The following is a 16,406-nucleotide window of genomic DNA, read 5'->3' as shown; positions in this document are numbered from 1 at the left end:
CTCGTCTACCATTTGTATACATTATCAAAAGAGAGTGGTGCATTAAATTAGTCACAATGTTAAATGGGTGCTTACAGAGCATAGATAAATACAAAAGAAGCCTGAAAGGACAACAGTAATCCAATCCAGTGGATGTACGCGTCGTGAGATGACACTCTGCCTAACATGGTTTAAATAATCGTACCAAACGTGGTTTAAATAATCGTATACAGGCATGACAGTCAAATGGTTCACATGCAAAATCCATCATCTACTTTCAAACGAATGATATCACTGTGTCATCCTGCCAACGCGGTTCTGCGCTAAGCTTTTGAAAAATTGAATGCGGAGAAGATAGGAAGAGTAGAGTTTTAATCTGGACAAAGTCATATATGCTTTGAATAAGTCAAGTAGGCAGACATTGATTGACTAACGTACAAAGCCAACTGATATCGTCAAATGCTCTGTTTTGAAACTTCAATCTCTCAAAGCCAACAGTAGCTCTTATTCCTCATGGACCACCACATATTTCTATAATTTTTTTTCACAGAACATGACTAGATGTATTATAATTTAAAAAGAAACACAAAAAATCATAGCATTTGTTTTAGTCTTCATATCACTATCGTGGGTACACCTCGCTTTCGGTAATTATAGCGTCATCATTAACTACATGCAATTGGTCGCTTTTAGTTTTCGATTGATCTGAGTGTGTCACCCAGGTACTATTTTCCTGCAGCATCATGTCTGGTTCGATAGTGCTGCCCGCATAAAATGCAGGTTCTGATGGTGCTGGGAGAGTGAGAGAGTAGCTGCTAAGCATGAGAACAACTGAGGCCATGGTTGGTCTATCTGCTACATTTTCTTGAACACACAGTAACCCAATATGGATGCATCTTGTCATTTCACTTCTCGAGCCGTCCCTCAGCGTTGGATCCATCAGATTCAATGGCGTTCCTTCCCTCCAATTTTTCCATGCCTGCGAGAATTTGACGACACCCACATCATTTTTCAAGAAAGTGCCCTATTGAAACTATCGATTGCAAGTGTATTGCATATTACTTATCCTTTAATGAGGAAAACAGAATAAGACATTTTTGCGGTCCTACTCACATAGGTTAGAAGGTCCTCTATGCTCTCCCCACTGCGAAAGCAGTGATTCTTTTGGCCGCTCACAATTTCCAGAATCAATACACCAAAGCTGAAGACATCGGTCTTAACTGAGAAGTGCCCATGCATCGCATACTCTGGTGCCATATATCCACTGCATATTGTCATCAAAATTGACTTCAATTCTATTGCTTATTGTGCCCTTCATGATTATACTAAAATTAATGGTTTCTTTCTCATTTACAGGATATGGTCAGAACATTGGACAGAGCTTTAATGTTGTTTTAATGAAAACATGTATTTAAAAAAAAAAACTAAATAATTATAAGCTCTAGCATTGTAAAAATACTACTTACTAGGTCCCAACAATTCTATTTGTATTGCCTTGTGTTTGATCCACTATAAACAACCTCGCCATTCCAAAATCTGAGATTTTGGGGTTCATCTCTGCATCTAGCAAAATATTGCTAGCTTTGAGATCACGATGAATGATCCGAAGTCGGGAATCCTCATGAAGATAAAGAAGCCCTCGAGCAATGCCTCCTATAATTTTGTAACGCCTTTCCCAGTCCAACAGAAAATGCTTCGATGGGTCTACAAATATTCATACCATATATTATTCAAACACCCTCAAATGAACAAAGAAACCATCTAGGCTAACGAGCAAGAGTTAAAGAGCTATCCTCCATTTGCACTAATTTTTTTTGCCAGATATCTTATTGGAATTATATAGCCATTTCACCGTAAATTTGCTGCATAAATCTTGAGAATAACATAACCTGATAAAAAATTCCAATTGCATGCTTACCAAATATAAAGTGATCAAGGCTTGTGTTAGGCACAAACTCATATATGAGAAGCCTCTCCGTCCCTTCCAAGCAGAAACCCAGAAGCCTAACCAAATTCCTGTGTTGAAGCTTCGCCACTAACAGAACCTCATTCTTGAATTCTAGGTCACCTTGTCCAGATCCTGCAGACAACCTCTTCACTGCTATTTCTTGTCCGCTGGAAAGCTTACCCTGAATTAAGATCATAATAGATCGAAGACATGACAATTCAAACCATCTATTAAGAATTTCAAACAGATTGTGACAACTTCTTTCAAATTCTTTTCAGATGTGAGTGTTTCATTACCTTGTAAACTGCTCCAAATCCACCTTGTCCAAGCTTATTAGCGTTAGAGAAGTTATCTGTTGCAACCCTAATAGTGCCAAAGTCAAATTGCAAGGATTCCACACTTCTAATTTCGTCCACGGCTTCAAAGAGGAACAAGTGAACAGATGTAAGTGAAAAGCATTTGTGGGCAGTAATTCCTTAAGCAGTTTGTAATTCTTTGATTATTAAAGAGTGACTTAAGGAGAATGTTAAACCGAAGCCAGCATGTAGGGAATCATTGTTTCAACTACAGAACTTGGTGCAAGGAATTATGATTTGAGAATCAAGAGTTAGGACTTCAAGACTATCTTTCTATGTGTGAATATAATGAAATATTGCTTCCAAAACATCATCTCGGCTGAGAAAAAAAAATCAAAGAAACTACTTCACATCTGATACTTTCCAATTGAATTGCTGTCCATGCTGTTTAGTGTCAATTCTGAGCCTAATGAAGTAATTATATATATATATATATAGATTTTACACTTACTTTCAATTTTCTCCCAGTTCCTCCTCCTCCTAAAGAAGCAGCAGATAAGAATTACAAGTATCACAGCAGCAACTGTTGACCCAACAATTATGATGACTGTTCGGGCTGTGTTGCTACCGTTCCCTGCGAAGGCCGAAAATGTGTTCCCATCAGAATCTCCCTTCATGCTGAATTTTAGAATTGTTTGATACCAAAAAGTAACAGCAAATTGAATAACTTTTTGCCTTTTCATATCAAAGCTTATCTTTAGTAGCATAGATTTTCACTAAATGGAAGGTTTCAACCAGGTTTTTTTTTTTGAACTGATTAGTTTGGCGAAACTTTGTGTTTGTAAACATAGAATTGGGTCTTGATTTTGGGCATATACTTGTGGTCCAAATTCCCTAATCTCGCCAGAAATAATGAACCTAAAATGGAAGAGTAATGCAAATTGGATAAAAGGATAATAGTACCGCCTGTGCTTGTGGTACCGGTCTGCGGCGGAGGAGACGTTGGAGAAGACGGCGGCGGCGCCTCAGGCGTCGAGTTATAGAACTGGAGCGCCTCGAACCGAAGACTGCAGCTGGGTTTAATGACTCTCCCTCCTCTTTTTCCTTGCTGAGCCCGGCTAATAGCATCTTCCAGGCAATTGTTGCAATCAAACTCTGTTAAATCGGGAGTACACTGAACCAGGGCATAAATTTTTTGGAAATCCGTAACGTTCACAGTGCCCGTCGCGAACTTCAGAGTCGAAGAGCCCGACGCCGCTTGGGCTCGCAGATCGTTCAACAAGCTTCCCAACGCGCGGTTGAACTGGTCTGGGTTCGAGGCGTTCTCCGGGTTTGTCATGAAGAAAGTGACGTAGTTGTCCACCGTACCGAGAATGGAGCGATTCGAATACCGCAGCATACACTTTTCGTACACTCCGATTGCCTGTTTCTGGTACGGACACTGGTCGACGATCTCGCCGATTGAGTCGTTGAGGCAGCCTCGGCAGACGTCCGGCGTCAAGTCGCCTCTGCAAAGGGCAATGAGGTTGACTTTGTCGACGGAGTTCTGGCCTCCGGTGGAGATGCTGTAGAATCCGGAGCCATTGTTGGTGGAAGCAGAGGAAAGCGAAGAAAGAACGCGGTCGAGATTCGCCTTGAATGTGCTGTTACTTGTGTAATTGCCGTAGCCTGGAACACACCAATAGTTTTCGAAGGTTGGCTGCGCAGTGGAGAGCGTAGCCAGAAGAAGGACGATGGGGGAAAGGTATAGAAGAAGTTCGGAGAAACCCATTTTCATGGTGTTCCCCTGTTTCTATGATTTTCTCTATTTTTCCTGTAAAATCAGAAGAAACCCATTTTCAGCCTAGGGAGAAATGATGAACTTTAATAGGCTGCATTCGTCTCAGCTGAAACTTTCTTTAAAAATGGGTTGCTTTCAGAGTTGGGTCAAATTTGAAAGCGTCGAAAGTCAAGAAAAATCTCTGCGAATTTATGTTTCGAGATGCTGGTGCCTGGTGGTGAATTTTCAAAGCGAGGGAGGGCGGTTGGCGGCGAGAAAATTGACTACTTCGAGTCGAATTAAAGACAAATTATAAAAATAAGTACAAGAGAAACGTTGACCTGCGAACACAATTTACTCGAAGGGCAAGTAACGTTTAGCTTTCAAAAAAATATATATATATATATATTTTAAATTATAAAAATCTTAGTTTATTTATTAATTTTTCAAGATTCGAATTAAAAAGATAAAATATAAACATTTTATTTAAAAATGTAAAATAATTTTTAAATTTTTTATTTTTAAACTTAAAATAGTCACAAAAAAATCAACTTATTTTTTCGATTCTTCAAATTTTATATAAGATAGAACTTGAATTTGAATTTGTTTAAATTTAAAAGGAATTTTATATATAATTCATGTAATTAAAATTTAAGATCTAATTCCTACTTCCATATGTAAAGTAAAATTTGGAAATCTAAGAAATTAATGAAAAAATAATTTTCAATTTTTGTATGTAAACTTCAAAAATTTAAAAACAAGGTGTCATTCTTGTAATTATCTAAAAAATTAGAATGAAAGATAAAACTATTTTCATATGCAAAGTATGAGTTTGAAATCTAGAAAAAAATAAAAATATATAAATTTTAAAAATTAGAAATTAAGATACTATTCTTTTAAATATCTAAAAAATTAGAGATGAAAAATAAATTTATTTTCATAAATAAATAGTGACAAAACTATTTATTGTTATTCATTTGTTTGTTGTAAAAATAAAAAAAATTAGTTAACTTTTTGAGTCCGATCCCTGTTTTGATGCTTGACAAAATATCTATATCTTATGTGCGTTCTTAGTTTGTGAACAAGTTCATACTTCAGCACACACATAAGGTTTAAGGGAAATGGAGGCCAAGATGGATCTTAATGCACATGTACCTGGCGTACTCTATGAAGAGAAGAGTAAAAGATCAAGAAGAATACATTTAAATTTCACTGTATTGCATTTAATTTTTTAATTTGGTTTGCAAAAATTGCATGATATGGATAAAAGCTCAGTGATGATCGTAGACTGACCATAGGGAACTACAAGACCTTGGTCGACCGACGCCGAATTTTTAGGATAAGCTCAAAGACCATAGACTAACCATAGGACCCAAAATATTGCATGAAAAAGTATTCCATATATCTTAGAAGTAAAAATCAAGTGAATAGGGGTGACTTTAAAAGGGAAGTAGGAATAAAATGCACAATCTCTATGTGTTCGGTTGACCGAACTGAAACACGTATAGACCTTCGGTCGATCGAACCACCCCAGGTTCAACAGTTGACCATTTGGTCGACCAATCCTGAAATGAACTTCAACGATCTGGTCGACCGAACTGGCATGTGGGGATTTCCCAATGCCCTGGTCAACCGAACCTCTAGTTATAAAATGACCTAGTCGACTGAACCTATGAATCTGGTCAACCGAACTTGACCTGGTCGACCGAACCTTGAAGGTTCAAAATCGCCTCAAGAATGGTCGACCAAAACCTCAGTTAAAAAATGACTTGATCGACCGAACTGAGTAATTTGGTCGACCGAACCTAAAAAATGGTCGATCAAACCTCTCGGGTTGGTCAATTTTTACCGAGGTTAAATTGGATTAATTTTAATTAAACTCACTTAATCTTTTTCCAAAATACCCACCATGTCCCCAACGGTTATATTTTTCCTTAAGTCTATAAATACCCCTTCATTTGTCTTAATTAGGGGTAGATTAGCAAAATCATTAAGAAAAATCCTCTCAAATTTTTATACTTATTTTTTCATCCTCTTTTAGTTGTTTATTTGGAAAATCATTTTCAAAGAGAGTGTTTTATTTATCTTAGGCATTTTTTTTTACTCTTATCTTGCATTCATTTTTCAAATCATATCTTTTGAGAGTAAATTCACAATTTCTCCCACATATTTTATTTGATAAATATCCTTGGGAGTAAATCATTCTTGGCTTGTGAATCTTGCACATCCATTGCAAGATTTAAAGGCTAATGTGCTTGTGTTTGCCAAAAAAAATTTAAGCCATAACCATAGACTCTCCAGCACTTCATTTGGAAAAATATTTTTGGGAAAAAAGTTTTATTTGGGCATAAAATCTTTGAGCACTCATTATACACATTTTTAATCAGAGATTATTTTTTTGAAAATCACATTCTCACATTGAGCTTATTTTAATGTCATTCGTGAGTGTATTTTGAGTTGTAGTGTTGTACACATCTACTTGTATTAAAAGTATATTTTGTTATACAAAATATTTTATTTGATTTTCTGCTGTATTATCAACGTATGGTCGGAAGAGAGAGACTAGTCATGTGAATAGTCCTAAATTGGTTCAAAACCGGTTAAGAGAACTAGGTGCCCCATCCTGATAAGGTGTTGTAAACGGTGTCGCTTCACCCGTGAAGTGAGCAACTTAGTGAAATCCTCTTTCTTGTTAGCTTGAGGTGGGGACGCAGGTAGTATTGGACGAACCTCGATATTATTTCTTGTGTCTGCTTTTAATTTTTACAATTTAAATTTCAGTATTTGAATGTTCGTGATTTATTATTATGAATGAATAGGTTTATAATTGCATAGATAGACCCTAGGTTTGTGTAATATTGATTGTTGGATTAGTTGAACCTAGGACAAAATTTTAAACACCCAATTCACCCCCTTTTGGGAATACACCAATTCCAACAATTGGTATCAGAGCCTCATAGCATTGACTTAAACGTTTTTACTAAAGATCGGCATAACTCACATTGGTGTATCCCCATTTGGAGAGGGACGATCTCCTTCTAGTCCTCCATTGTTTTGTGGTGTTAACTACACCCATTGGAAAATTCAAATGAACATATTTGTAAAATCTATGAATTGGAGGGCCTGAGGACCTAACTGGTGATTGAAAAGAGAATTTGTATGCTAGTAGAAAATGATAATGGTTTGATGCATGCAAATTCATATGCCATGTACTTACTGTATTGTGCTTTAGATTCTAATAGTTTGCTTGAATTTGTGGCATGTAAAAGTGCACAGGAGATCTGGGTTGAGCTCGAAAAGAAGTATGGAGAGACCTAAGAAAAGGAGATTGCCACTCCAAATGCTCCAAGCCTAAATGATCAGGTAGTGGCTAATCATGAGCAGGTTGCATTAGTAGACAATGAGGTATATGACTCTTACTCTACCTCATTAACTGATTCGTGCAATGAAGCATGTGATGATTCCTATGCTGAATTCTGTAATATATTACATGCTGAATCATCTATTGAATATAATGATAATATTGGTAATGATGCATGTAATGATTCTGGTGAAAAATACTGCAATATATTGAATAATGAATCAACTAATATTCCTTGTGATAAATCTATTGACAAAGCATGCATTGATTCATATGGTAGTTATAGAGATAAATCTTGTACTAAATCATGCAATAAGTCTAATGATAAAAGCATGCCTTCATGTGAAGAACTAGTGTAATGACCTGATTTTCATGCCATTATATATATCATAAAATTATACTACTCCGATACCTTGAATAAACTCTGTAATCTCATCTCGATCCAAGTGAGGACCGGGAAGCCTGAACATCCATAAAATTTCCTATGCAGCGATAAACAAAAAGGCATACATCCACATTTACAATACTAGAGTTTCAGTATTCCCAAAATATACATACAACATGAACATTCCCAAAAATCTTTCATATGATATCCTAGAGACCATTCAAAAATGCATCTTTCCTAAAAATACTCACCCTACAAATAGGGCAGTACTGTAGTCCCCCTACCTTCAAGCTTGATTTGCTCGTCTATCTGGTTCACTTGAAAGGTGATAAATTACTAGGATAAGACAACTCTCAGTAAGACGAAATATGCTATTACCAATGTGTGACAAATGAGTTTGCATAACTGTAATGTCTGATTTAAAAGTACTGTAAACAACTAAGTCTAAGAAAACATGTACAGATAACACAGTATAACTCGCACCTATGTTGTTTAACATAAACTATTTTCTGAATATTTTATTCAAAATACTTCTAATATTTATAGGTATGACTGCTGTTTCTGTAAATCTAGATACATAATAATAACTGAGAAAAATTACCTAGATGGATAACTGAAAGTCATGATTTAATCCCTCATGACAGGGTTGTGCGGCTCGTAGGCGGGACTTAACATTGTTGGCTGATCAAAATATGTGACCACCTAAAGAATAATGGTATTTAAATAATAAAGAGGGAGATAAATGGAAACAGTATCAGAAGGAGGTAGTCGACTTCGTCGACGACATCAAACTTGGGGAAAAATACCCCAATAAATTCATCAGGGCCTTGTCGACGAGGGCGAGTTTCGTCGATGAGAAAATACTGAGAGAAGAATTTTGCTACTATGAATTTCATTGACGAAGAATAAGGTTCGTCGACGAAATTACTTAAGGACTCGTCGACGAATCCCATAGTATAAATAGCCCTAAACTGATTTTTATTGTAGAAAATCACGCTGCTCTCTTCTCTTTTTCTCTCATATGGCCTCTCCCTCTTCTCTCTTCGATTCTGACCCCGTCAGTCTCTAGATCAACGATCTGAGGCCACCACAACGTTCCCGGCGGAGTTCTCTCAAGTCTGTCAGAATGGATCGTTGGAGAAACGAAGTTGGAATTCATCCCAAATCTAGGGTAAGGTATTTTATTCAGTTTTTGGCATTTTGACAGTTGTAGGAAATGATGTAGGCCAAGAAATATTGATGCTTTGTTTTGAGATTTATGATTTTTAGGGTGTTGAGTGGGGAACCCTATGGGTGTTGGACCCATTATAGTAGGGGATTTTTAACAGAAATCAGGTAAGGGAAATATGTTATGCTAGGCAATTTCACTATGTTTTAGTATAAATTATACGTTTTTATCAGATGATTATTCACGATAGAAATTTATACAGTTTATTATTTATATATAATATGTTTAAAACTTCTATGTGGCTTGAGAATATGGGTATAGTAAAGAAACATGTTTTACATTTTTCAATACCATGATTATACAGTTTTCAGTACCATGATTATATAGTTCATGATTATATAGTTCTCAGTACCATGACTTACAGATTACAATTCAGTTATGAGATATAGATGATACAGTTACAGTTTATTTCATTATCATGGTTTATACAGTTATTACAGAATCATGGTAAAACAGCTAATTGTATATAGAAATATTTTATACAGTATCAGACCCTATTGGACCATACAGTTACATAGCATGGTACCGTAGCTACATACAGTTTACATAGTGCAACCACCTATTCATATAATATGTGGTAGTAGGTCGATCGTATAGTGTCCTAGACATGGACAAGCTCCCTATCATATATGGGTTGAGGAGGGCAGATCAGACCGAGGGAGTATAGTGGTTTACCCTGGTCGGCCAGCCAGGGTAGATCCCGCCTACGAGCCACACAACCCTATCATGAGGGGTTAAATCATGACTCACAGTTATCCACAGGGAAGTTTTCAGTTATTATTATGTATATACAGATTTACATAGACAGAGAGTATACTTATGTACATTAGAAGTATTTTAAATAGTACCCTAAAATACTGATATGTTAAGTAACAAGGATATGGTGGTGGTTTCTATTACTTGTACTGTATTTACAGATCCAGTTATATATGTTTTTTTAGAAACAAATTTATATAATATTGTAACTCATCTGCCACATGCTAGCAATAGCATATTTCTTTTTACTGAGCGTTGACTTATCCTAATTATTTTAACATTTTTCAGGTGATCCAGGTAGGTGAGCAGATCAGGCTTGCAGGTAGAGGGGCCTCGGTATTGCCCTGACAGTTATGTGAGTATTTTTGGGAATATTTTGTGTAGCCCTAACCAGTTGCGGGTATTCTGGGAAACAGACATATATGTATATTTTGGGAAACACTTTAACACTCTGGTATTGTATATAATTATATATGGTTATGTTTACTTGATTTCTGCTTCTCGCTGCTTACGTTGATGATTGGGTGTAATCCAGTATGGTATCAGAGCATGTTAAATATCATAGTATATAAAAAAAAAAACCCTATTAAAATAGCAGGTCCTTATAAGATAAGTCAACTGAACTTCGATAGTCAGATCGGCCACCTCAACCCTAACTAATGGGGAGCCTGTCCACAACAAAGACATGTTCGACTGTTGAAAATCCACATACTATCTCAGATATGTGGTTGCACTCTGAACTAAAATAGCAATGGTACTGTGCTCTGAAAACTGATCTGGTCCATTAGGGTCTGATACTATATATATACATATAACTGATGTATCTATATTACTAATTAACCATGATTTTGTTTAACTGAAATAACGATAACGCTGTAATAACCGATGTGAATAAACTAATATATCTGAATGTTATGGTTATGTAATATGAATATCATGGTTTATTGAAATTGAATTTCATATTTCTGTATAAGCTATAAAAATCATAATTTGTATAAATCATGATTTTGGTTAATACTGCATATCGTGCTTTCTGTATAAACTATATAATCATGGTACTGAGAAAACTGAATATTTTAACTATGTAAAATCACATAAATTCTAATAACATGAAAGCTATATAAATTTTGTACTGTACTAATAATTTCTCATGCCACACAATTAATTAAATAAAACACATATACTGAAATCTTGTAAAATTATATAATTTTCGTACTTTGAAAATACCCATAATCATATATCATATTTTACTAGTAAATATTTATAAATCAGCTGGAATAGCATATTTCCCTTACCTATCTAACTGGGAGCCTTGCCTCCAATTCAACCCTCACACCCTTGGCGTACCAACTTCAAAATCCTGCAATTACATATATACAAATTTCACAGCAAAACACTGAATTTCCTAGAAAATCATCACACTCATATTTCATGAACCTGCCTACTCGTAATTTCCTAAACTATAATTTACCTATGTTGCTGGAAAAATATCCACTGGGGTCCTTAACCCATGCCTGCAGGGTCCCAAAAACACCATAACCCTAAAATCGTGACATCTTAATTTTACTCCATAAATCACTAGTATATTCTCATACAATACAAAATCTGGGCTCAGATTAACCTGGTAATATTAGAAATATTTAAATAATCTACTTACCCTGATTTTGGGATGGTGCCCAAGTTGGCCTTACCAACAATCTACTCCGACAGACTTGTAGAGAATCTCCCCAGAATCAACTGGCAGCTTCTGATTGTCGAAATGGGGAGAAATGAGGTGAGAATTGTAGAGAGAAGGAGGGAGAATCGAACTGATGAGAGAGAGAGCTGAGAGTTTTTGATTTTTATCATTGAGATGTCATTTTCAACTATTTATATAGTGTTGTCCACGTGGCATCGTCAACGAGCCACGACACCTCATCGATGAGTCCAAGAAGGAAGTTCGTCGATGAACACATAACCCTTATCGATGAATTTTAGGCCCTTAAATCAGCCCTCTTGGTAAGTTCTCGTCGATGAGATACATGTCCACGTCGATGTGCCCAAAAAGACTACTCGTCGATGAATGCTTTACGTTCTTCGACGAGACCCTGCTGAGTCCCCATTTTGAAATCTCCTTTCCTATTTTTTTTATTATTATTCAATTACTATAATTCCCTGAGTCTTTCCATTCTTCCCTCCTTATAAAATTTCGTCCTCAAAATTTGCTATCTGTGCTATCCACCATCCTCTTGGGAAAAAATGGGTGCTTATTTTATTTATTACCCTCACTTATGGCAGAAGAATACCATTGTTACATATATGGTTCTAGGAGATTACAAAATATACTCATAAAATAAAATTCTCCTAAAACCCAAACATTATCTTATCTTATATTCTAAAATACAACCATATATTTCTGTACAGAATATAAAAAAACTGACTTTATCTAAATAATATTGATCAATATTGTACCTCACTAAATAGGTGTGGGTATTTTTGTCTGATTTCCTCCTCAAGTTCCCATAAAACTTCCTCTGTAGCATGATTCCTCTATAGGACTTTCACTAACCGAATTTTCTTGGTGCGTAATTCCTATTCCTTTCTGTCTAAAATTTGCACTGGTGTTTCCTCATATACCAGTGAATCTTTTAGCTCTATCTCTACATAGCTGATCATATGGGAAGGGTCTGAGATGTATTTCCTCAACATGGGAACATGAAATATATCGTGTATTCTAAATAGGGCTGGTGGTAGATATAGCCTATAGGCAACTAACCCCACCCTCTCAAATATTTTGAATGGGCCAATATACCTAAGGCTTAGCTTACCTTTCTTCCCAAGCCTCATAACTCCTCTTAGTGGATCTTCCTTTAAAAATACTCGATCTCCCACGTCAAACTCTAACTTCCAGCGGCAAGTATCTGCATAACTTTTCTGCCAACTCTGAGCTGCATTGATTTTGTCTTTAATAAGTCGGACTTTATCATACGCTTGCTGCACTAATTCTGGTCCTAAAACTCGTCTTTCTCCCACTTCTTCCCAATATAATGGAGAACGACACCTCCTACCATATAGAGCCTTGTAAGGTGCCATGTCGATACTAGCCTAGTAGCTGTTATTATAGGCAAACATAACCAATGGTATATACTAGGTCCAACTACTCCCAAAATCCAGCACACATGCTCGCAGTATATCCTCAAGTATCTGAATCGTCTTCTTTATCTGCCCATCAGTTTGAGGATGAAAAGCTATGCTGAATGCTAACTATGACCCCATAGTCTCCTGAAAGCTCTTCTAAAATTGTGACGTAAATCGGGGGTCCCGATCTGAGACTATGGATATCGGCACACCATGGGAGCAAACTATCTCCTGAATGTACAACTCTGCTAGCCTGTCTATAGAATAGTTGACTTTGATAGGGATGAAGTGAGCTGTCTTCGTCAGTCGATCTATAACCACCCAAATAGCATTTTGTCACTGCTGCACTAGCGGTAGCCTAGTTACAAAGTCCATGGAGACGTGATCCCATTTCCACTCAGGGATGTAAAGTGGTTGTAACTGCCTCGTCGGTATTTGGTGCTCAGGCTTTATCTGTTGGCACATCAAGCACTGCTTCACAAATTCAACAATTTCCCTCTTCATGTCGCTCCACCAGAAGGATTCCCGTAGATCCTGATACATTTTAGTACCATTTGGATGCACGGTGTATAGGGATCTGTGTGCCTCCTCTAAGATAGTCCTCCTAATCTCAGCATCTGCTGGAACACATAGTCTGGCATGAAACTGTAGGGCTTCATCATCTAATATGCTGAACTCCTCCTCTTGTCCGTCTTGCACTTTCTCTATCAACTTTACAAACTCGATATCATTCCTTTAGGCAGCTTTAATTCTTTCTTGCAATATAGGTTGTAACACTAGGTTGGCAATGAATGCCTGGTGATCACCTTCTATTAGCTCCACACCTAGCCTCTCCAAATCCATCTCAATAGGATGCTGAATCTCCACTGTTGACAATGTTGCTCCCACTGACTTTTGGCTTAGTGCATCAACCACCACATTTTCCTTCCTTAGTTTGTAGCTGATAGTGCAGTTATAATCTTTAATGAGCTCTAACCACCTCCTCTGCCTCATATTCAACTCTCTCTGGGTGAAGAAATGCTTAAAACTTTTGTGGTCCGTGAAGATTTCACATTTTCCTCCATACAGATAATACCTCCAGATCTTGAGAGCATACACCACTACAACTAATTCTAAGTCATGCATAGGATAGGTCTTCTCATATTCTTTAAGTTGCCTTGATGCATAAGCAATAACTCTCCCGTGCTAAATCAACACGCACTCGAGCCCCTTCTGGGATGCATCACTATATATGACAAATCCATCCTCTCTTGATGGTATAGCTAACACCGGAGCAGTAACCAACCATCGCTTCAACCCCTGTAAGCTCTACTCACACTCATAAGACCATTCAAACCTTGCATTCTTCCTCATGAGCCGTGTTAAGGGACCTGATAGTCTGGAAAAACCATCTACAAAGCGCCGATAATACCTTGCCAGATGTAGAAAACTCCTTATCTCCTAAACATTCCTCGGCCTCGGCCAATCTACCACTACTTCTATCTTACCTGGATCAATTGATATGCCATTCTCGGAGATCATATGCCCGAGAAAGGTGACCTGCCTCAGCCAGAATTCACATTTATTGAATTTTGCGTACTACTTTCTTTCTCTCAATATCTGCAACACCAGCCTCAAATGATGCTCGTGCTCCTCAAAACTCTTTGAGTAGATCAGTATATCATCTATAAAAATCACAACAAACTGGTCCAGATACTGATGGAACACTCGATTCATCAGGTCCATGAATGCAACCGGTGCGTTAGTCAGACCAAACGACATAACTAGAAACTCATAATGCCCATACCTGGTCCTGAAGGTTGTTTTCAAAACATCCTCTGCTTTAACTTTCACCTGATGATAACTTGACTGGAGATCAATCTTAGAATATACCTGGGTCCCCTAGAGTTGATCAAATAGATCATCAATTCTGGGAAGAGGGTATTTATTCTTGATTGTTACTTTGTTTATCTCTTTGTAATCAATACACATACTCATGGTCCCATCCTTCTTTTTCAAAAAAAGACTGGCGCTCCCTAGGGCGACACGTTGGGCCTGATAAAACCTTTATCTAACAACTCTTGTAGCTAGTCTTTCAATTCTTTTAATTCAGCTGGAGCCAATCTATAAGGCGCTTTAGATATTGGTTCCATCCTTGGAAGTAGATCAATTGCAAATTCTATCTCTCGATCTAGTAGTAAGTCAGGTAACTCCTCTGGAAAGACATCTAGAAAATCTTCAACCACTGAAATGTTAACCTGTTTCAGTTCTTCCTTTGGCAGCTCTTTTATGTAGGCAAGATATCTCTGGCAACCACCCAGAAGTAGCCTTCTCGCCTGAATAGCTGAACCCAACTATGGCGAGGTGTACACACGCAACCCCATAAACCTGAAATCCTGCTCTCCCCGAGGTCTGAAGATCACCTTTCTTTGATGCAATCAATGTTGGCATAATTAGCTACCAGCCAATCCATACCCAAAATGACATTCAACCCTTGCATATCTAATATCACGAGGTCGGCTGGTAATACTTTTCCTTAAATACCCAATGGATAGTTTCTAAGTACCCTCCTACATCTCACTATTGATCTAGTCGGTGTAGCTATAGACAACTCAATATCTAGAAATTGTGTCTTAATTCTAGACAGTCTAACATATCCCGATGACACAAAGGAATGGGTCGCATCTGAGTAAAAAAAAAACAATAGTTTTATATGGTAAACAATAAGTGTACCTGTAATGACGTCTTTGGAAGCCTCGGTGACTCCCGACGTCAAAGCATAAACCCTCACCAGAGCTGCGCTCCTCTGCTGGCCTCCACGGGGCGCCTGATAACCACCCCGGAATGGTCTGGGATAGATTGGTGGCCCTGGACATGCTCGTGCCATATGGTTGGGTCTCCCACAATGATAGTAGACATATTTCCTTACTCGGCACTCTCCTAGATGTTTCTTCCCGCATATCTGACACACAGGGTAGGTCTGCACACCCTGATTCTCACGATGTCCCGTCATCTACCTCTGACCTCCACTATGTCGGTCTCCTCTCCATGGGACTTGGTTAGAATCGGTCTGAAAACCTAAGGTAAAAGACCTCTTCTTCTGGCTTAATGTTCCTGCATCTCCCTGATTCTCTCCTCTGCTATGGTGGCCTTATCTACTAACTCAGAGAAATCTTGTACCTTTAGAACTATCACCTATTTATATATGTCTCAACTTGAACCCCTCTTAAATATCCCATCCTTCTTAACTTCATCTGGGACGATATAAAGGAAAAGCGCGACAACTCAATGAATTTTGCTGCATACCTCTGAACTGTCATCTGTCCCTGAGACAAATTCAGAAACTCCTATACTTTAGCCTTTATGACAGTGGTAGGAAAATATCTATCAAAGAGTATCTCTCTAAACTAGCTCCAGGTCATAGCCTGTAATAACCCAAGAAAAAAAAATGAATAATAATAATAATAGTTAGTATTAAAAAAGAAAGTGTTTCTCTGTTAGGATCCTTGATTCTATGTTTGATGCCTAAGAAAGACCTTGTCTAAGCGAGTGCTCAGAGACCATTGCAGCTCAGTCGTTCCCTGGAGGTCAGCCTGGT

General features: G+C 37.5%; 1 protein-coding gene across 1 annotated transcript; it reads right to left on the bottom strand.

Annotated features, from left to right (window-relative positions):
* Positions 1 to 348: 348 nt before the first annotated feature.
* LOC131154006 (cysteine-rich receptor-like protein kinase 44) lies at positions 349 to 4,166 on the bottom strand. The gene is made up of 7 exons (XM_058106456.1): positions 3,187 to 4,166; positions 2,735 to 2,857; positions 2,224 to 2,345; positions 1,898 to 2,108; positions 1,446 to 1,683; positions 1,093 to 1,243; positions 349 to 958 (listed from the first exon to the last, which is right to left on the bottom strand). The coding sequence occupies exons 1-7, from the start codon at positions 3,998 to 4,000 to the stop codon at positions 602 to 604; spliced, it is 2,016 nt and encodes a 671-aa protein (XP_057962439.1). The 5' UTR covers positions 4,001 to 4,166; the 3' UTR covers positions 349 to 601.
* Between the last annotated feature and the right edge of the window lie 12,240 nt (positions 4,167 to 16,406).

The sequence above is a fragment of the Malania oleifera genome, chromosome 4 (genome assembly GCF_029873635.1).
Source record: "Malania oleifera isolate guangnan ecotype guangnan chromosome 4, ASM2987363v1, whole genome shotgun sequence".
NCBI classification, from domain to species: Eukaryota; Viridiplantae; Streptophyta; class Magnoliopsida; order Santalales; family Ximeniaceae; genus Malania; species Malania oleifera.
Note: the sequence above shows the minus strand (reverse complement) of the source record. Positions and strands in the feature narration are given on the sequence as shown.